General features: G+C 44.8%; 1 protein-coding gene across 1 annotated transcript in view; it reads left to right on the top strand.

Annotated features, from left to right (window-relative positions):
• Positions 1 to 22,353, top strand: part of PKP3 (plakophilin 3) — a 47,586-nt gene that overhangs the window by 19,233 nt on the left and 6,000 nt on the right. The window contains exons 2-6 of the mRNA XM_083165560.1: positions 15,435 to 15,526; positions 16,239 to 16,906; positions 17,596 to 17,719; positions 18,830 to 19,034; positions 22,176 to 22,350. Of these exons, the coding sequence (XP_083021686.1) occupies positions 15,435 to 15,526; positions 16,239 to 16,906; positions 17,596 to 17,719; positions 18,830 to 19,034; positions 22,176 to 22,350 (1,264 nt within the window). The remainder of the gene's footprint in view (positions 1 to 15,434; positions 15,527 to 16,238; positions 16,907 to 17,595; positions 17,720 to 18,829; positions 19,035 to 22,175; positions 22,351 to 22,353) is intronic.

A 22,353-nucleotide genomic window follows, 5' to 3' on the forward strand; every position in this document is an offset into this window, starting at 1 on the left:
TTACATCTGCCCCCCTGCAGTGCACATGGTTTTGTCCATCTAAGAAGGATTTTGTCAGAGAGTGAACTAGAATAACCCCCTAGATGACATTTTGCAGATTCTAACAGGTCAGAACAACAAAATGTTCATATTGTCCGTGTATATCCTCTGTTGCTGCCGAAGTGCGCTGCTTTCTGTTGGCGACATTCTCTGTACACCAGTGGACATTGCAAGCAAGGGCCATGCTGTGAAATGCAGCTGTTGCCACACACATTGCCTAGTGTGTACCCAGTATTCATGTAACTGGTATTTACCTGGCGCATACACCATTGGTCCAGATCTGGATGCATCTTGCATTGTGTACACCTAAGAATAGGACCCAGAAATGCTATATGTACCATGCAATTCTTGCTCTTTAACCCCCGGGACGGCGAGGATTCCCCCGAACAACGAGGCTCGTGGCTAATGCAGGGAGCCCGCTGCATTTAGCCACGAGTCTCACTGTTTCAACGGCCTCATACGCCGATTCCCCCTTGCTCCAAAAACGGAGCGAGGGGGAATCGGTGTATGCAGAGGGGTCAGTTGAATACTGACAGAGCGAGCTGTGACAGCGAGCAAGCAGCACTGCTCGCTGTCACAGCTCACCCCCGGCATTAAATACACCCCATAGACAGTGCCAGATTAAGGTCTAAATGGGCCTGGAGCTGAAAATTCTCAAGGGCCTATTATGAGCAATAATAGGGGTTGTGGCCATCACCTAGTAATGTGGGTGGTGTGACCAGTGTTCTGTTTGGGTGGTTTGTTCATGGGTGTGTGTCTATTTGTGTAAATACTTTCAACTAATTATATATGCCTGAAAAAGGCAGGGGGCTGGCATAGGAAAAATGCAGGGAGATATATTGGCGGATGCACTCCAAAGGTGCACCCGCAGGATGCCGATGTCCTAAGATACTTGCGGGGTGAGGCGGCACTCCAGTCATAAAAAAAAATACTGAAAGCCCAAACTTGGTAGACAACATTTCAGCACCTTTTATGTGGTCACCTAAGTTTACCACACCATATACCCCTTATACAAATCATGCAACACAATAGTAACCCCCTTATATTGTACTTGCCTCTTACACATTATGCTACATGGACTGAGCCAAAATTCACACTATGGCACACGGATTGACACACAGATTAAGGCAAATTCACATATTGTCACATGGATTGAGCCAAAATACACATTATACCATACAGATTGAGCAATAATGCAAATTATGCTCATTGCCAGGCATTCCATGCTCATTGCCATGTGGGATTACATGCTCATTGCCAAGGGGGAATACATGCTCGCGGTAACTTGGGGACAGCCGCTGCTGGGCAGAAATGACAGCCAGTGACAGCTGGGCAGAGAGCAGTGGGCTTACCCGGCTATATTCAGTGCACAGTAGGTCCCGTCTGTATCTGCGAAAGGGGACGCACGAGATGCGCGCGCGTCCCCTTCCGATGGCTTCCCCCGGGTCCCCGCCGGCTTGTCTGCGGTAACCCGGGGCCCCCACCGCCTCCCCGCAGCCCCCCTAACCCTGTCCATCTCCCTGAAGCGGAGACGGACAGGTTTCCGTTGCATGGAAACTGAGATGCACGCGCGTCTCCGTCAGATGGAGAGCTGGGCTGCTGGCGGATCGCCAGTGGTGACGTTCTGGCGATTCGCCAGCAAGAGGCAGCCCGGCTCCATCTATTTTTGAAATAATACCCCTTTCACACCAGAAAATGCAGGGACTTACCCGGGAATATGGTCCCAGGATCATGCAGGGGCATTCCCGTGCTGGCACCTTTTACACCAGCCTAGTCCCTGCATTTTCTTGTGTGGGGGGAGAGAAAACCACCCCCCTTTAAACAACCAGCTATATCTTCAGAACCAACTGACCCATTTACATGTAGCCTTCGAATGATTTTGGTCCCGTGAAACTGGGCCTTTTGGTTCCAGAGAAATCTATCCTCAAACAACATGAACAGCCATGAAATGTCATTTCAGAAATGAAAAAAATCGGTTTACTTGCAATATATCTAGAAGCAATGAACCTATATGGACCAGCCTGGTATCAGATTGAAGGCCCAGTGATTTGGGTTTGACTGATATCAGTTGAGCTTCTATGATGCCGGAGAAAGAACTGGCAGCCATTGGAACCGGTTGGGGGTCGGAATTACCGGGTCCCATGTTATCCTATGGGGAAAACGTTCCAGTTTGCCTAGTGGTATCTCCGGTTCCCGGGGGGCTAGCAAAGTGAGGCCAGGCTCGTTGGAAAGCCCTGGACCTCAGCTACAAGCCCTGGGTCTATTTGGAGAGTGGGCCTGGAGCTGTAGCTCCATCAGGCCCATTGTTAATCCGACCGTGCCCATAGAGTATACTGTACATTCATTGTAGCGATCCCTATAATTATACTCCACTTGCCTATCTTTGTAGAAATTGTTTTGCTTCCAGATAACCTAAACAATCCTCATTCAGTGTCACCATGCCCTGTATACAAAGAGGAATTCCTCTAATGTCCCTGGCTGGCATTCTGCTTTATCTATGTGGCCAGAGCTGTATAGCTGGTTCGGTGGGTATTAGTGCATTTCTAGTTATTTTAGTTTCCAAGGTAAATCCTTTCTGCTGAATCAGCAGCTGTACAGAATGAGGATTAAAGTCAGGCTGAGCAGTCACTCCAGTGAGGAGAATACCTGAGGCTTGTGGGATTGCGTCCGGATTTAGATTGTGCAGGCTATTAACCAATGTGCACACACACAGTTACCCAGAGCGGATACAGATATTTAGTTGTACGTGACAAAGTGAAAGTTGCTAACTAAAATGTAGCCATGAATTTTAAGCCATTGAGATTAGAGGTATATAACCCAATGCTGCACTTGCTGGAATATGGAGACCCTTGCCAGCCACGTACTGCCTTTCTGCCACCACCACCCTCTAGGAACTGATGAGAAGGAATTAATCATATTAAATATTGAAATTCCAAGGCATCGCAACATGGAACAATGCAATTCATTATATACACAGAAGTACCAGAATTTATGCAGAACTATAGAATATAGATTGCTAGTTCCTTTATCAGCGACGGTCCCAATCCTACCAATGACTCACCCACAATAGAGGTCTGCCTATAAATGTAGGGATCATATTTTAGGACTAAACTTTAAGCATACTTGTCTACTCTGTTCAAGAGAATTCTGGCCCCTGTAGCTGGAAACTAGACGAGTCTCATGGAGCCACAACCATTTCCCCAATGGTATATGCAGTTTGGGGGAAGACAACATCATTGCGTTGAATCATCATATCCGCCTCACTGCACGATTGAGCAAATTGTACAGCACGGGGCAGTGCTGCAGTCATGTGATCCATGACATCAGGTACCCCCCTGCATCGCACATCTGGCTGTTCCCATTCATATCTCCCAGAGGAGACTTTTTTATATAATTTAATATATATATATTTATATCCCTTTTTTTTTTCCCTTCACATTTAAGGGAAGATGTATGAAGCATTGATCAGGGAAGAGAAGTGACCCATGGCAACCAATCAGCTGCTCTGTATAATTTAATGTTATGCAAATTATAGATGTTACTTCAGTGCTGATTGGTTGCTATGGGTCACTTCTTCTCTGGCTCACTTCACTTCTCCTCCCTTATCACTGCTTCATACATCTACCCTTATGTCAGTTACAGTCCATGGCGCCTAGAGATGATTTGTCCTTTACAAAGAAAAAGGGAACCATGTTACAATTTTTGTCATATGCCCCAGGTCTCTGGCCACAATAAACCATACTGCATACCTCCCAACTTTCTGAATACTAGAATAGCGACCGCAAAGGGGGCGTGGAATTCGGGACATTTCCTGCGTTTAGCGGGACAGTTGGAGGTATGATACTGTTTAGCAGCTGTGCATTATTACGTTAATACTTATACCCATTTAGCACAGTTGTATTTTTTCCTCTAACACCTCTGAAATAATTATAGGAACTACAGTATACATCTCTGCAAAGTTTGTTTTACTATATCTCTAAAAGGAGAATTGGGAGCCATCTGTAGTATTCACTATCTGGGAAGAAGGTTGTTGCAGAGTTGACCTAAAACGCACATTGTGGATAAAGAACAAGAGAACGCCTCATTTTATGGTAGCATCTGCCGTTCAGGATGACCAATTCACACTGCTGCCTGAATTATGTGGTTTTCAATGAATGAATTTGATAAAATTGTTCATTTGGGCATAGTGGCTACAATTGTTCTATAAAGACATTTATAATGTCCATTCACACTAAAAAGGGCCATAAAACTCTACCAGCGGCACAGTTTAGTCAAAGAAATGAATGACCAAGTGGTAACCAAGGAGCCTCGGACATGCACAGAAACGCTCCTTGTTGGTATAGAAACCCCATTATACAGCTCCCATTTTGTCTCTTTCACTGTTTTCTTGTAGTCTCCTGAGATCTTTATGTACATGATATACTGTGCAGGGTTCTTGGCGTGTCATACGCTGCCAAGTTATGTGAACCCGCAGACTTTCTGCCAACCTATTGCAGATTCCGCTTTCTAGTTCAATATCAAGTGATACCAATATCAAGGGTTTTAGCCAATGTTTGTGGATATGCAACCTTATCCATGAAAAAAACAGTGACATAATAAAGCAGGCAGGAAGCCATTTTGTCAGCTGAACCAAAAATTCAGGAAGGGCAAATGATTTGAGGTGATGAGTGCATGTACAGTGTATTATTGTGTACAGCAATTAGAAGTGGGTACTTAACATGGAAAGAACAATACAGTAATAGCTGTCAAGGAGGCTGTGGTCGGATAAGAGCAGTACATGTACCTGTTCTATTGAATGCTAGCTAAACTTGGCAAGTCTTAGTGGGCACAGCTTATAGTGTAGGAGTTTTTTTATTTCAACTACCCACTGAGGTCCATCTATCACCAGTTCAGCAGTGAGGCTGAAGACTGAGATTCGTTAATATAATTTCATTGCAGATATGCACTCTTAACTTAGCATTGTAACTGCTTTTTTAGCATTAATGTACTAAAATCGCTTCCTAGAGTAGTTATACCGTGCCCTAGTGTCTGCATCGGAAAGTGCTTGAATGTAGCTGCATGAAGCAGCCAATTAGTTTCATACCATCAAAGTGTGTGAACAGGTAGGCTGCATTCAATGTCATACCCTCCAACATGACCCATTCCATTAGGTACAAAATGCTCTATTCCTGGACTTCCTTGCCAGTGGCAGTTGCAAAGGTAGGGCTGCAGCACAATCCAATATTCAAAAAGGGGAGCCACACCTACTGCCACCTCAAACATCACTGTCCTAGACTCACTGGCAGTTGATGTGACACCCCCCCTCCCCTTGAATATTGGACTGTGCTGGAGCCCCACCTCTGTAACTGGCAGGGAAGTCCAGGAATAGAGCATTTTGTACCTAATGGAATGGGTCATGTTGGAGCCTTGCAATGGGCCGTTTCTCAAATGCAGTTTTATCCCCAAAAATGTAGGTAAAAACTAGCACATTTTTTACATTGTTGTAGTTACAGATTTCAATGTAATATAGGACATATTTCATAATGGAATTTTGGCTTAAGGGGTCTATTCAGCAAGCAAAATTTCTCTTAGACGCATATCTCCTCATGATTTAAGTATTTTAGTTATGTAGGAAAAGCCTAATGGAGAATATAATGCAATGATCTTCTCCGACAATGTCGGACTCCTACAACATCGCACTATGGAGAGTAAGCTATTGCTTTCTATAGCACTTAACAACTTCTGCTATGGGGTAAGCAGAAATATGTTAAAAGGCTTATCTTGTAAAATGCCATCTGAGAATGACGTTCTATAAGGAAAATCCTTATTTCATCCAAAAACTGCAGGGACAGATGGATCTCGTCCAATCAGATCCTGCAGATGGCTGAAGCTCTGCCCACTCCGAATTTGATCATTTGAATTCAAAGCAGACAAGCCGCTGAAGTGTATCTAGGTCTGAGCACTATTTGTGGCCAAAGATAGGGTTTTCTCTCCTTAATAATGAGTGTGTTAACCAGAGAAAGGGCTTCTCCTCTTTACTTATCCATCTAAACATGTGCTAGGATTTTCCAGAAGAGACTTCAATACGTGTACCAACAAAGTAGGCAAGTAATTTCCCAAGTGAAGTGGCTGTGGCAGACAGCATGATGGCTCAATTTGTGCTAATAATTGACTCGCCAAGGCCCACTGCCCATTTTACAATGTGTAAAGTACAGATTTGTATGGTGGGTGGCTATTCTGATGCAATTGCAGCACAATGCCTATGCAATGCGACCCATTTGCTGGGCCATGACCCCTACAAATACCACCTGGCTACACCATATCAGAGGGGACAGACAGGATGTTGACAACTATGTACCAAGCAATACTCTTGCTATCTCAGGGTGACGATAACGATATTGAACAAGTGTTTTTTTTTTTGTTTTTTTTTTAAACATGGAACTGATCGCTCTATTTAAGGCTCCCTTTTTGACTGCACATGTCTGATGTGGCCGACCAGGTCACTTATGCACATATTCACAGAATTACAAAACTCTGATCATGTGCGGAATCTGGGTTTTGTCCTGGATAGTGGCCTGACACTTAAACATCAGATTTCAGCCGCAATCAAATCCTCATTCTTCCATCTGAGGAACATTGCCAGAATCAAGCACTTAATTCCCTCTGAAGATCTGCCAAAAGTCATACATGCATTTGTATCATCTCGATTGGACTACTGCAATGCCCTCTACCTTGGTCTCCCAGCAAAAGAATTGCGCTGCTCACAGCTGCCAGGCTGTTAACCAACCAGCCCCGTTCTAGCCACATAACGCCCATTCTCTATTCCCTTCACTGGTTGCCTGTAAGATGGCGAATCATCTTCAAGATTGGCTTACTGAGTTTCAAAGCCCTACATGACCAGGGCCCAAGGTACATAATGCAGCTTCTGATCCATTACTGCGATCTGTAGATGAAGGACTTTTAGCAGTACCTAGAACTTCCCGTAATTCATCTGGGGGTCGAGCTTTTAGTCATGCAGCTCCAACTCTATGGAACTCACTTTCCCACACAGTTCGAGAGGCTCCTACTCTAGAATCCTTCAAAAAGAGACTCAAGATGTTCCTGTTTACTCAAGCATTTCCATAATGTCCCCTTAGTATCTCCATGCTCTCTGTATTTAATGAAAAGTTTAATTTTTTTTTTTTTTTGTATTTCATTGTTTCTATACTATATTATGTTGTTTCTATCTGTTAAGTGCCTTGAGTCCTATTGGAGAAAGGGCGTTATATAAATAAAATTATTATTATTCTTCTTCTTGGATACTGGCCCAATGAAGTGCTTAGTCTGCAATCTCGGCCATTACCCGAAAGTCGAGTGTCACTTAGTTGCATTTGTGACACTTTATTATTGATTCATAGCAATAGGAGGTTTTTCTATCTCTCCACTATGTGTTGATAAAGAACTATACACATTGCCACTGGTTTACAAACAAGTCCTGTTCTTGATTCTTGATTTTTCTTCTGCCAGGACTTATCTCTCAAAGCTGTATGATCTGACACTGTTCCAGCTCTAGGTCTAGAACATAAACTGACATCCGTTATTGACACTTCAGATCTCTCTCTGACCTTTTTACAAAGTAGTGTCTAGCTGTTCCACAAAGCAAATAGATCTGTATGAAGTGGTGCATTGTATTGTCCTATATCAATAGATGACTTGTGTAAAACACTTTTTAAAAGCACTAATAAGGTATGTTTTTGATCATGAGGGCTTCCACTCTAAAATATGGTTTAACACTCAGCTCCAAAATAATTATTGCCAGGGATAAATGTTGGTTTCATCAAAATAATGGTTGGGTAGACATTGATTGTCAACCTATGTAGTGTTGACAATGGCAGACCTACATTTTATAGGTTCTAATATTGGCAAAAGATCTTCCAACTTCTTATCACTCAATGACTCAATGAAAGCACCTGGCTTCCATCTTTACACCCCCTGACACTGTGCACATAAAGCACGTAAATCTAGTTGACTACACTGTGGAAGAACAAGGACTAATGCCAACCATTTGGAGGAGGCAGGTGCTACCAAGCAAAATCCACGAGTGTGGTGAAACTTCATAGCATATCTGGACCCAAACCTCAATATCTTCTGTATTGTCTCCTATTTACTAACACATTATGCTCAATTATCTATGAATAAACTGCTAGACAAATGTTTAATTTCACATCTATAACTTTAAAGATAACTGAACCATGTTGTGTCACTGGGCAATTACAATACTATCATTGTTTATATATTAGTAATTTCATGCTGTGACTCATTCTATGTCCCATGTCCCCTTTTGTTACATGAGTGACTCAAAATTTTTACACCCTTTTACTATTTTACTTGGTGTTTGGGTATGTACTGTCCATCCCGTGTCACTACCAGGTAGGGGGCTGGTGCTATGTGTTGGGCAGCACAAACGCCTCAATCCCGAGATCATCATTCGGTTTTCGATCATGGCCCTAACTGTGCAGAGTTTGTATATTCTCCCTGTGCTTGCGTGGGTTTCTTCCGGTCATTCCGGTTTCTTCCCACACTCTTAAAAATACACTGGTAGGTTCAATTCCTCTGAATTGACAGACCGTTATTCTGTGTCTGTGTTATAGGTGAGAAATGTGTTGGATGTGCACATATTGGAGTTGTGTAAAGCGCCCCCCCCCCCCCCCCCCCCGCTCCCTCCTTTTAAACACCTCTCACTCCTTCATAGGTGGTTGTTGCTTTTTTTTATTACATTAACCTTTTCAATGTTAGGCATATAATAATATATTGTCATTCACACTGGAGGCTTTTTGTTCGTTCAGAGTTCTTCAAACATCTACAGACTTTCATTGTTTGCTGTTTTTAACCTCCTATTCAGAATGTCCGCAAGATTCTATTACCATATAGGTACAGAGTTCTGCAGAGTGCTACTTTCACAGCACTTTCCAAGTCCAAAAGGGGAAAAAGGAAGGGGTGTGAAACAGAATGTCAGGGAGAGAAAGTAGGGATCAAGAGTGTCAGGGAGAAGTGACACAGCATCCCTATTACAGCAGTCCCACCCCTAGCCAACTCATGTCGACCTTTTGATCTTGCCGACTGTTTTTCATGTGTCGATCTTCTACAGACACTTGTAGACAGGGTAGACACACCAGGTGGGGTAAAACAAATGATTGATTATCTAGGTAGATTAGAGGAATGGTCAAGAGAATGGCAACTACAGTTTAATGCCAAAAAATGCAAAATGATGCACTTGGGTTGCAAAAATCCAAAGACTAAATATAGTATAAATGGCACTATAATGGAAACTACTGAGGAAGAGAGGGATCTAGGTGTCACTATTTCAGGGGACTTAAAAGCAGGTAGGCAATGTAACAAAGCAATGAAGAAGGCAAGTCAGATGCTTGGTTGCATAGGGAGAGGTATCAGCAGTAGAAAGAAAGAAGTAATAATGCCACTGTATAGGTCATTGGTACGACCTCACCTAGAGTATTGTGTTCAGTTCTGGAGGCCATATCTCCAGAAGGATATAAATACATTAGAGACTGTACAAAGAAGAGCAACTAAAATGGTGCATGGCCTACATCACAAAACGTACCAGGAAAGACTAAAATATCTTAATATGTATACTTTAGAGCAGAGAAGGGAAAGGGGGACATGATAGAAACTTTCAAATATATCAAGGGTTTTAACAAGGTACAGGTGGGAGACATTCTTCACAGGAAGAGGAGCAACAGAACACGAGGACATGCACTGACACTAGAGGGAGGAAGATTCAGGGGGAATGTGAGGAAGAATTACTTCACAGAAAGAGTAGTAGATAAATGGAATAGCCTCCCATCAGAGGTGGTAGAGGCAAATACAGTAGTACAATTAAAACATGCTTGGGATAAGCATATTGATATCCTTACAAAAAAATAAGGATCAAAAATGGTTTGAGGTAACCTGTTTAAAAAAGGGGCAGACTAGATGGGCCAAGTGGTTCTTATCTGCCGTCAAATTCTATGTTTAGACACTGTTGACCTAATGACCGGATACCACAAGCTTTAGCCCAAGACCTAACATTAGCTATATCCTGATGCTCTGTAACCTAACCCTCAATCTGGGAATCTGTTCAGGCCAGGTCCTGCCTTTCTGTAGTAAGAATACCCACAGCTCCCTATTGTGTGCAAGTAGAAATTAATGGAACACTATTTGTTTAGTGCTTCTTAGGGTAACATGATACATACTTCCAGGATGCATTTGAGAGTCTCTCAAAGTGAGAAGTGCTTTGCAATACCGATAGTCTCCCATATCTGAAATTCTTTTGACCAAAAGCACTGTGGAATACCTGGACACTGAGGGGTATTCCACAGCGCATTGTAAACACGATCCATGATAAATGGGCCCCTACATCATTTCCCAGCTGCCGTCAATATTCAATCGGTATCGACGGCCGCTACATCGAACCATCTGTATGCCCCATTACTACACTAATGGGGATATTCAATCGCCGTCGAGCATCTGCCGTGGGAGAGATGCTCGACGGGCCCTATTCAATGCTGTCTTCCCCGACAGCATTGAACAGGGTTTCCTGGCAGAACGAGCCCGACATCTCTAGCTGTCGGGCTCGTTCTGCCGGGAAGTGACGAGCTGCCGGCTGCATCTCGTCACTTCCCGGCCGCAACTCGCGGCCACGCCCCCTTCTCGTCCCGCTGCAGGCGGGACATTGAATCCCGCCTGCATGTTCTCGGTCGAGCTGACCGAGAACGGGACTGGGTCACGGCAGGCGAGCAAGCTCGTCTGCCGTGACCCGAAGATTGAATACCCCCCTAAAAACTTAACAGAATATGGTAGACTCCACCTGGATGTCTGCGCACATCGCTATTAATTAATGCCAAAATATTACATCATTTGTGTATCTTGGTTGATTTCTCTGAATAAATTGGCAGTGAATAATTACATAGTTTATGCATTTTCTCAGCTATTGCAAATAATATAAGGATGTTAGAAAGGTTACTCTAATAATTGACATTAGGGGACCAGGGTGCAAAATTCAGGATAAATGGTAGACTGTGTTTAGGTCGACCACCAATGGAATGATCCACAGTTGACATGTGGTTGACATGCTCTAGGTCGACACAAGCAAAAAATCGACATGAACATGGTTGAAATTGTGGGTTTTTTTTGTACATATGGACTCCATATAAGTGTACCACATCCCCTGGCTGCGCTCTTTGTGCTTCGGGCATAGTAAAGGATGGGAAAGTATAAACCAGTCGGTAAAAAAAAAAATCATGAAAAACCTTGTTAACCATGTTTATGTCAACCTTTTGCTTGTGCCGACCTTCTGTCAATGTTGACCTAGAGTATGTCGACCATTTTTAGGTGTTGTCCTACTCACTGTCGACAATCAGTGGTCGACCTAGAGCAGGAATGGGGAACCTTTGGCCCTCCAGCTGTTGTTGAACTACACATCCCAGCATGCCCTGCTAGAGTTTTGCTATTTGGCCATGCTAAAACTGTTGCAGGGCATGCTGGGATGTGTAGTATAACCGCTTGGGTGGCCGAAGGTTTCCCATCCTTGACCTAGGGATTGTCCGCGGAGGGATGGATTTGTCCAACTGTCACCCGGATACCGCATAATTCATCATCCTATATAGGCTTTCCTGATCAGAGAAGCGGTACTGGAATTTATACATCTCTCGGCATGAGAAAATTCAGAAACTGATTATTTGATCAATTTAAAATGATAGATCCTCATATAATTACAAAGAATGGCGCCACCTAGTGGCTGAGCTAGGATGAAAATTATAGGAAAGCTAGAAAGTTATTTTTACTGTAAAACAAGCGATGTGATTATGGAAAGGGCACGCATAGCTTTTTATAAAGTATTGAAGTAATGGCTACTATTGCTTACTAGGTTATTTTTAATAATTTTACGTAACCATTTGCACATACTATTTATCCATTTATTAATGAATTGTTGTGTGTATGTGGTTTGTTTGTTTTTTTTTTTTTTTTTAAATTCGCTTTATTCAGATATACAGCTTTCACACTGCCATAAATATCCGAGTTACTGCATGTGAAGGAGAAGTAACCTGGGATATTTGGGCTAATTCAGACCTGACTGCTAATTTGCAGAGCCCTGGGATCAGGTATACACCAGTGAAATCCCGATATATGGAAGCCTACAATTTGCATAGCACTGCCCGCGAAAATTAGCGGGATCAGCATTTCACTGCAAATCCATTCGCAAGCCGCTCACCATCAAATGATTCTTCCAGTGCAGTCTGTGCGTAGCCCAGGACTCAGTGGGTGCAATAAAAGCAGTCCGATCGGGCCGGAGCCGACTTCACACGACTTACCGCCTCATTCACCTAGGCAGGATTTTATTGCAGGTTGGCCTCACACATGTGCAGTCTATCCATTATCACCTGGCCTGCAAATTCACAGCTGTGCAATCAGGTCTGAATAACCCCCATTGTGCAGTGTGAACGCACCCATTCGAAATAATGGAAGTATCCGCTAGTACCTGGGAGGGACCGCTATAACAAATCCTGGGTGCGACCTGTCCTAAGGGCCCATTTATCATGGATCGCATTTATAATGCGGTCTGGGTGGATTATTACCTCCCAGGATCGCATTTTAAAATGCGATCTGAACGACGGGATGTATAATCCCTGATACGCAGGGAGCCCATCCCTGTGATGTGCTGAGCAGGCGCTGGTGGGTCTGTACTTGCAGTGCGGTCAGCGCTAACTGCGCATCGGCTGCAGTGCGGTGTGCAGTCCATAGGCTACAATGGGCTACCGCCATCTCTGAATGGCGGTAGCCTGGGGATGCGATGCGCTGCTGCCCAATGTTGATACATCGGCAGCTTTGCATCTCCCATAGAAACCTATGGAGGAGGCGGCGGTACAGGAGGGATCGGAGATTCCTGCTGCGGCCCCTCCTGATACATTCGGGGGATACTTTAATATTTTTGCGGCTAACCACCAAAAATAGGTGTTTTCAGGGATTTAGCCGCAAATATTGAATTCTAAATGGGCACCATAGTGATGTGCAAGGGGTACGAGATGAAATAGGAAATCTAAAAACTTTCACGACACATGTCAATGCTGATTTTAAAAAAATAAATAAAAAAAGTTGGCAACATTTGGAATTAGTAGACTGTAGGAAAACATGCAGAATGATCAGGAACAATGTTCTTGTGTGTCAGAATTTGAATGAGGTCTTAAGAACTTTATCAATCAGGGGTTTAAATGTAATTATACGGTTACAGTATGTCAGGTTTCTGAAGTGAGTAGTGATGTAATGTTTTCTTGGGATTATGAAATGTGGGTATTTGATAATTGCAAATATGTTCCTTTGGCAGTGTTCCCCATGGTCAGTGATGCAGCCTTCTGTTTCTGAAGCAATCCTTTTTACAAATAGCCAACTAGGAGCTTTGACCTAATTGTGACATGAAATGCAAAGTTTAGTGATGTCATTTGGTTCCTAGTGAATTCACAGGTGGAATGCACCTGTCTTTACTAGGAAGTTGGTGGATTTGCAAGCCAGAATGGCCTTTCTCGGGAAGCGTGGACATAATTCTAGTGGGTGCAAAGGGTACTATTGCTATGGGGCCCAGGTGCTTGGGGGCCCAGCTTCTATTAAATTGCATTCCAATTTCCCAGATTGCCTGCTAAGCAGTTGACATATCCATTGCCCAGCCTTAATTTTGTAGCATTACGTTTCGGTGAGAAAAGTGCGTACAGTACTTCATGTTCTATTGGTATAACATTATAATGTGGCACAATATGAACTGGAGGTCAATGTACTGTGTTAATCTGATCCGCTCATCGTAATGCGGCGTGAACTATGTTACATTATAGAGCTGTAGGGAACTCAAATGTGGCACAGTTTGAGTGCCCTACTGTGTCATAATGTCAATTGGGGATACTGTGTAGCATAATTGTACTGGCCGCCCTACAATGTGACATCATGTAAACTAGGGAACTGGTTTCTAAAATAAACTATTGCAATACTATGGGGCAGAATATGAACTAGGGTACTTCTATGGTATAGAGCAGGCATTCCCAACCACGGTCCTCAAGGCACACCAACCAGTGCAGGTTTTGTAGATATCCAGGCTTGAGCACAGGTGACTTAATTAGAATCTAAGGGATTCTGATTAAACCATCTGTGCTGAAGCCTGGATATCACTAAAACCTGCACTGTTGGCGTCCTTGAGGACCGTGGTTGGGAATGCCTGGTATAGAGAATGAACTAGGACTATTAAGGGGCATAACATTTGTAACTGCTGCAGAGAGGTGTCTCTCTAAGGAAGCGTTGGGACTGGAGCCTTTTCAAAGTTCTGGTTACTCCCCTGTGTTGAAGGGTGAGTGTTTGCACTGTCTTATTGAAAGCGGCATGCATTTGTGCAGAGAGGAGGGAGTCTGAATGGAGGAGGCTGCATAAAGGGGGTTCAGTTATTTCCCCGTAGTGCAGTCGGAGGGGCAATTGTACTGAACCAAATGCTGCTTTATGGGTGATAAAGGTTTTAAGTTCTATAGCACTACAGATGGAGATTGTGATGGATTAGGACTAGGGATGCCAATCCTGGGGCAATTTTTTTTTTTTTTTTTTTATTCTGGGAATCCCCCACATTATCTAACTTACTTGGGGGGAGCAGGAGAAGGCAGTGGTTGGGTCAGGTGGAGGCAGTGGGTGGGTGTTGCATAAGGTGGTGAGGTGCCGGGCAGCTGAACTTCTCAAGCGGAGCGGGATGCGGGAGGGCTGTGATGGCTTCATGCGGCCTGTGCAGCATGACCTATGACCTAATCTTGCTGGGCAGGACGCACGCTGAAGTCTGGAACAGCTGGGCAGCGTCTGAGTAAGTGCTCAGATGCTGCCCGGCATTAGACTGCACATGATACTCCCATCCCAGGATTGAAATCCTGGACATTTTGGGGCCAAAGCCCGGGATCCCGCCGATATAACCTCCGCCATCCCTACGGAACCATGGACGATTCCATGGCAAGCATACTACTGTCTGCAGTGCACTACCAGAATTGTAACATTTCTAAGCCAAAATAAAATGTAGGTGGGTGCCGCTGATTACGATATGGTATGCATGTTGCATGTCTCCTGCGTGATCATGTCCATGAGGGGTCATCATTAGTCAGAGTGTACATGACATTGAGCAATTCCATGTATTTGTTAGTTTTGGTACAGGATCATTTACTGTTGTTTTGTGAATAGTACAAAGTATTGAAATGTTGCCAATTTTTGCTTACAAAAAAAAATCTGGGCGTACCATGTGATGTCTACTGTAGCCTGGTGGTTACACATCAGCCAATCAACTTTCAGCTCTTGTAGTGTTAACTCCGTTCTTGCAAAAACTATATAGGGCTTTAATGCTTTGCTAACTGTTGTGCTTTCTTCTTCTACAGAGAGCTACACTTCTTCTCGTACCCAGTACAGTACTGTGCCAACTTCCTACAGCTCCCGCTCCCAGGTCCTCGGCACAGATCAAAGGACATCTGTAAGTTCCTGTAGAGGGAGGCGGGTGGGGTGACATTATTCATCACTGTACATACAACACAGGAGTATCCTGTAATACGTTTTCTTTATAATCCACTGCAAACACCATCTGTATGGCCAACTCCTAGACGTCTCGGAAGTAATATTTCCACTTTACATTAAGATGTCCGGGTTTTCAGGTATTGCTTGTACTATCCAAGAAAACAGTCTGTTAATCTTGGATTTTCTAAGAAAAAAATAATTTAATTTCGCATACTCCTAATAGTCGTCGTCATCATCATCATCATCATCATCATCAATACTAGCCTTTTCAATCAGCGGCTTAAATAAAACTATATTAATTTGTACTGGTTTGATCAGTGCTGTTGTCGACTGCTTCAATTGAAACCAATATATAATGTGTAGAGGCAGTTGAGTATTTAGATATTTGTAGGCCCCATAGCTGAAGTTTTTCAGGACCCCTATGTACCAACCAATGGTGAAAAATGTTACTAAGACCGGGAAGGTGGGCCCCATAGCAGCTGCATTCCCTGGACCTACAACCTTGTATATAACACATGTAACTGTGGGAAGGAAGTTGGCCCCTCTCAGTTCTGGGCCCCATAGCAGCTGCACTCCTGCACCTATGGTAGTTATGCCCTTGTGTAGAGGTATTTGATGTTTATGTTGTGTGCAGCTTTTATTTATTTTATTTTCCTTTTTTTCTTCTTCAGTCTGCTCGCTCAGTCGGGTATGGCACAGCCGGGGGCATGCGTTCAGGCTACTCCTCCCGGTCTGCTGTGGATTTGGGGGGAACACAACGAATCAGTGTGGCACCGCAGCAACAACGCGCCTATGCCACCTCACGGCCAACCTCCTTCCATGAGCGATCGTATCCAGCCCGCCGGGAATATGATACCATGTCCCTGCGCTCTATGCGTATCGGAGATGGCGATGATCGTTATGAAGGTGGGGCATCTTCTCAATCCGCTTTCTACAGCCGCCAAAACTCTTCTGCTAGTGCTATGCCAGTGATGCAGAGGTCTCTCTCTGGAAACATTGCCCAGGATGGTGGTACCTCATGGGTTGAGCGAGCAGAGGTGGCACAGACTCGGACAATCAGGGCACCTGCCATGCGCACTTTACAGCGATTCCAAAGTAACAACCGGGCACGTGTGGCGTCCGGGTCTTATGGCACCCTGAATTCAATCAATAATCAGCAGGTGCTGCAACAGTCAGGTGGTGTGGGCTCCACTTATGCCACCAATATGATGGAGCAGACCTCTCGGGCCCCCTCTGTGCGGAGCCTGGCAGAGTCTTCACACCAACTGCAAGACATGAGGGGCATGGATGTGTTTGACGGGAACAAGAGTTTGATGAGTCAGCATTCGTTTACAAGTGGGTAAGTGGCAGGCATAAAATGGGCAATTCCACCACATTAACAACCGCACGGTCAAGAAAGAGATCCTTACCTACAATGTAAAATATCAATATATTAAAATATCTATATGTAATCCTAGAACCGAACAGTACTTGCTCCTAGCTAGGACCAGCAGGGAACAGAGTAAGTGGCTGAACCTGCCCTGGAATCCATATGGAGACATACAAGAGGCAGCCATATAAATCCACAATACGTTTTTAAAGCAGTTTTTCCGAAACCAGAAGTCATGGACCACAACTAGCGGAAGTTCCACGTGACCGATTTGTAGTATAAATATGGATTCCCCAGCAGGTTCAGTCACACTGCCTTTGGGGAAGAGCCAGCAGGGCTCAAAACACATCAGGCTGGAGACTGATACCTGTGACACATTCTTGGGACAGTGCATTCAATTGGAGCCTGGTGGGGAGCTCATCTGGATTGTTGTCCTGCCTTCACTAACATCCGCAGGCTCCAATTGCCCCTTTGGGGTAAGATGCCAGTCCACATTTTTGTATGTCATGTCTTGTTATTTCATTTAATGTTAAATCTTTTATTTTATCTAAACGCCCGGTGTCCATCACCAATATTTCACCTCCAACATATATGATGTAGTTCTAATACAGATGATGTCACTTTATATCCTAATGAAGGCTTTCCATGTTGACGTTTAGGTTTGATGACATAGACATGCCGACTGCTGTGAAATATTTAATGGCAAGCGATCCCAACCTACAGGTCCTAGGAGCGGCTTACATACAGCACAGATGCTACAGTGATGCTGAAGCCAAAAAACAAGTGAGTCTGTATTTGAATGCATACTGAGCAAGGGTTAACACACTTATACTTACTCGGTGTCATCATTGACTCCTCCCTCTCTTTCACCCCCCACATTCGTGCTCTCTCACAGTCTTGCCGTTTTCACCTACGCAACATCTCACGTATCAGACCATTCCTCTCCACTGACGCGACCAAAATTCTCATTCACTCTCTTGTCATCTCCCGCCTTGACTACTGCAACATCCTTCTCTCTGGGCTACCTCTCACCCGCCTCGCACCTCTCCAATCCATTCTTAACGCTGCTGCTAGGCTCATCTTCCTCTCCCGCCGCTCTACCTCCGCCTCCCCCCTCTGTTTATCTCTTCACTGGCTCCCCATTCCTTTCCGAGTTCTCTTTAAACTCCTCACCACCACCTACAAGGCTCTCTCCTCCTCCACAGCTCCCTACCTCTCTTCACTGATCTCTATCCACACTCCCTCCCGTCCTCTTCGCTTCATCGCTGACCGCCGACTGACCTCTCACCTAATCACCTCCGCCCACTCCCGTGTCCAAGATTTCTCTCGCGCTGCCCCCCTGCACTGGAACAACCTCCCGCCACCCATCAGGCTATCTGATTCCCTTACCTCCTTCAAGCGCTCCCTCAAAACCCACTTTTTTCGACTAGCCTATCCCTCCTCCTAACCTCTTTTGATCCTCCTATCCTGCCTCCGTTCCCCTCCGTTCCTATTTATCCTATTGTATTTTGTTCGTCCACCCACCTATTTTTAGTATGTTAACTCTTATGAGCAGGGCCCTCCTTCCTCACGTACTCACCCTACCTCATTACCTCACCTGTGCTCCTGTCCTGTTCTTCCCTTCCTCTACTTCATCTTCAGTCTCCTTGACAATTTTGACATCTACTTCAGAACTGATGCTGATTTTAGTTCTACCAGCTATACCCTATTTATACTGTATCTTTCAACACACCCTGTACGTTACCTTGTAATTTGTTTTTTTGTTTGCTATGTACGGCGCTGCGGACACTTTGCGGCGCCTTATAAATAAACGTACTACTACTACTAATAACATGGCTGATGTTCTCTCCAATGCTGTAACTTGTGTTTGATGCACTATGTATATTTTTGTAGGCTCGTACATACCAGGCTATTCCCAAGCTAGTTAAGCTGTTTAATAACCCAAACCAAGAAGTGCAGCGCCATGCCACCGGCGCAATGCGCAACCTCATCTATGATAGTCCTGAGAACAAAATGGCCTTGGTGGAGGAGAACGGTGTGTATGAGCTTCTACAGGCTCTGAAAGAACAAGATGATGAACTCAAGAAAAATGTAACGGGTATGTTTTTGCTCTGTCCCCCTCTGGCTCTGTCCCCCTCTGGCTCTGTCCCCCTCTGGCTCTGTCCCCCTCTGGCTCTGTCCCCCTCTGGCTCTGTCCCCCTCTGACTCTGTCCCCCTCTGGCTCTGTCCCCCTCTGGCTCTGTCCCCCTCTGGCTCTGTCCCCCTCTGGCTCTTTAGAGGAAAACCTTGAAAGAGTTCCCAAGCTAAGAATCAATAACTGGTATATAATCCCTGCATTAGCTGTTTTTTTTTTGGGGGGGGGGATTTAATGTTTATGTTTGGCAGGTGAGACTTTAATCCTGGCTTACAGGTAGCATACAACTAGGGCTCTGACAGATTTTCAGCCAGGGGGTTACAGAGGGAGAAATGCCCCATGCAGGAAAAAGCAATAAACAGCCACTGGTTCTGTGAGTATTCTATGCACAAAGGTGCGAATTCTGAGGTGGGAGCAAAAGCAAAAATAAACAATATTAGGGCCTAATTCAGAGCTAATTGCACGGCTATAAGTTCACCGGCTGCACATGCATAGGGGCCATAGTCTGCATGCACAATGCTGTCCTGTGATAACATTTTTGATTGTTGTCCTTACGCAAGTTCATTGACAGGAAGCCGGTGTTTAGTGGGGGGGTAACTGGATGTTTTCTGGGAACATCAGGGAAAATGCAGTCATTCCCAGGCATTTTAGGGGAAGGCTTGTGACGTCGGCTCAGGCACGAAACGGCCGATTTCTACCGTTGCCGCTGAGTAACCCTGGAAAAATCATTTGATGGTGAGCAGTTTGCGAATGGATTTACCGATCCAGCTACTTTTCGCAAAACATGCTAACCAATATGCAGGCTTGCACAGGGCGGGATTTCACTTTGGCGGGCGGTGGCTATCTGATCACAGGGCTCTGAAAATTAGCAAAGATCAGATCTGAATCAGGCCATTTGTCTTTGGAACAAGCCATGTTGCACCGGCTGTCTGTGTTTTGACAGTTGGGATCCCGACGTCTGGTAAATGCCTGTTGGGATCCCAACTGTCGGGACCCCGTACGTCACCCCATGAACACTTGGGTTTGCGACGGCCCCGGTTGGTGTCTCATTACCCTTCCCGGTGGCTGGGACACTTGCAGCTGCGGTTGCATGATTCTACAGCTATAGATGGGGCCCAAAAAGCAGGGATGAATGCTGCAGAATTTGTATCACAGAATATTCTAGATGATTCAGCCCTTCATGGAAGGGAATCCGGTACTTGTGTATTATCTGGGCGCCCACGATTTTCATCGTACAGCATCGCATACGATGGATGCGATGAGATGAGATTTTTCATTTTATAAGCACCCAAATGGGTGCTTACAATGTTAAGTGGACCCCCTTTGTCAACGCCACCCCCAGTATCAACGGCAACCCGAAGCGCGGCGAGCCCGCGAGGGTCAGCGGTATGCGTCCTCTGACCTTTTCATACCCCCACTATCCACGCCAGAGTGGTAGTTGAATTTAGATAGTGTGGCGATCGCAGTGAGCCACCGAGCCAGAAGTGTGGCGAGCGGACGCATAATACGAGCCTGCGGCGAGCAGACGCGGAATACATGTAAAGTAATCCGTGTCCCCTCGCGGGGCTCGCTGTGCTTGCCATGCTTCAGGCTTGTATTACGCGTCCCCTCGCTGAGCTCGCCACACTATCTAAAATCAACTCCACACCAATGTGGATAGTGGGGGTATGAAAAGGTCAGAGGACGCGTACCGCTGCGCTCGCCACGCTTCGGGATGGCATGGATAAGTGGGGTGTTGTGGGCCTTGGGGACACATTCACACCACCAATATCAATCATCTGACACAGTAATGACAACAGGTGTTAACGAAGAACTGTATTAATTTTTAGAAGATAATTATAAAATATGATAGAACAATAAATATCATGAAAAATCAACAATAAAAGTGGCAATGACAGGCCAATAAAACGGACAGTAAATACAACATGAATGACAATTAAAAAATAAAAAAATTGAAAAGTCAAATTGATTTAGGTAGCAGTGTTAATGCATGCAACATGCGGTCAAATGGGTTGTCGCCTGCAAGGCATTTTCTCCACACAAATTCTTGCATGTATGATTTTAAGTGGTGGCGAGCAGTACCTCAATGGCGCTTGTTTCTCCATTTCGCACATCCCCAAAGACGCTCAATATTTTGTGTGTGAGCTCCACTGTCGGGATCAACAAAGTTATATCTATGATTAACCTGCGCATGCTGGTATCCAGCGCGTTCAAGTTCTTGTGTGCTGTAAGCAGGCCAGCAGTCACTAAATATAGTTGTGCCGGGCTCAATATTCTCAATGATTGCTGCCATGAGGGTGGAGGCGTAACGTTGCGGCACAGGGGTCATGAAGCATTGTCCCGTCTCTCGCGAAATTCCTCCGAAAACCCACTGTTGGGGTAATACGCGCCCCACATTGCTCTGCCTTTTGACAAATAGTCTAATCTATTTCCAAAATTTGAATCCGGGCCCCCAATGCGGTGCTGCAGCTGAGCCAACAAATCAATTTTGCAGGCCTCCCGCATCAAGCCATTATAAAGCACAGCTGTCTTGTTTGACAGGTTTAGCTGCCGATCACAAAAGTCAGTGGAGGTCAGCTCCTCGCACCAGGAGTATATAAATCGGATCAACTTTACAAACGGAAAGCGGCTCACAGAACAGGCTCACAGAAGATACAGCCATCGTCAAATCGATCAAATCCAAAACGCCTCACAATCACAGCAGCTCTCCAATATACTTCTTATCTCCTCACAAAATCACCTCAGAGTGAAATTCTGCCAGATGTGCCAGAGGGCGGGATTACAATTGGGCGGGAAGTTTTAAATCACATTGCATCGTATGCCATTTGATGCCATACAATGCTCTACAATGGTATGCGATTTTCATTGTACAAGCACTCCCGTTCATTTAACAGGGAAATCGGCTCGCATCGCATACCACTCAATAGGGCATGCGAAGGTATGCGATGGGCGCACAGATAATACACAAGTACCGGGAGTCCTATATATTATCAAGTATTCGAGGAGAGCAGTCGATAAAGTGGGCATCAGTGGTTTGTAATGGGTGAGACCAGGTAGCAATACATTGCAGCACCTCAATTTAATTTTTTTTCTTCTGCTCTTCAGGCATTTTGTGGAACTTGTCATCCAGTGATAACCTGAAAACAAAGCTCGCACGCGACACCCTTGGTCCTCTAACAGACCGGGTGCTATCCCCTCTCTCTGGCTCCACAGGATCTGCACTTATCCAACAGAATGCATCGGAGGCTGAAATATTCTACAATGCCACAGGCTTCCTCAGGTA

This window comes from Crinia signifera, chromosome 11 (assembly GCF_055691185.1).
Source record: "Crinia signifera chromosome 11, ASM5569118v1, whole genome shotgun sequence".
Lineage (NCBI taxonomy): Eukaryota > Metazoa > Chordata > Amphibia > Anura > Myobatrachidae > Crinia > Crinia signifera.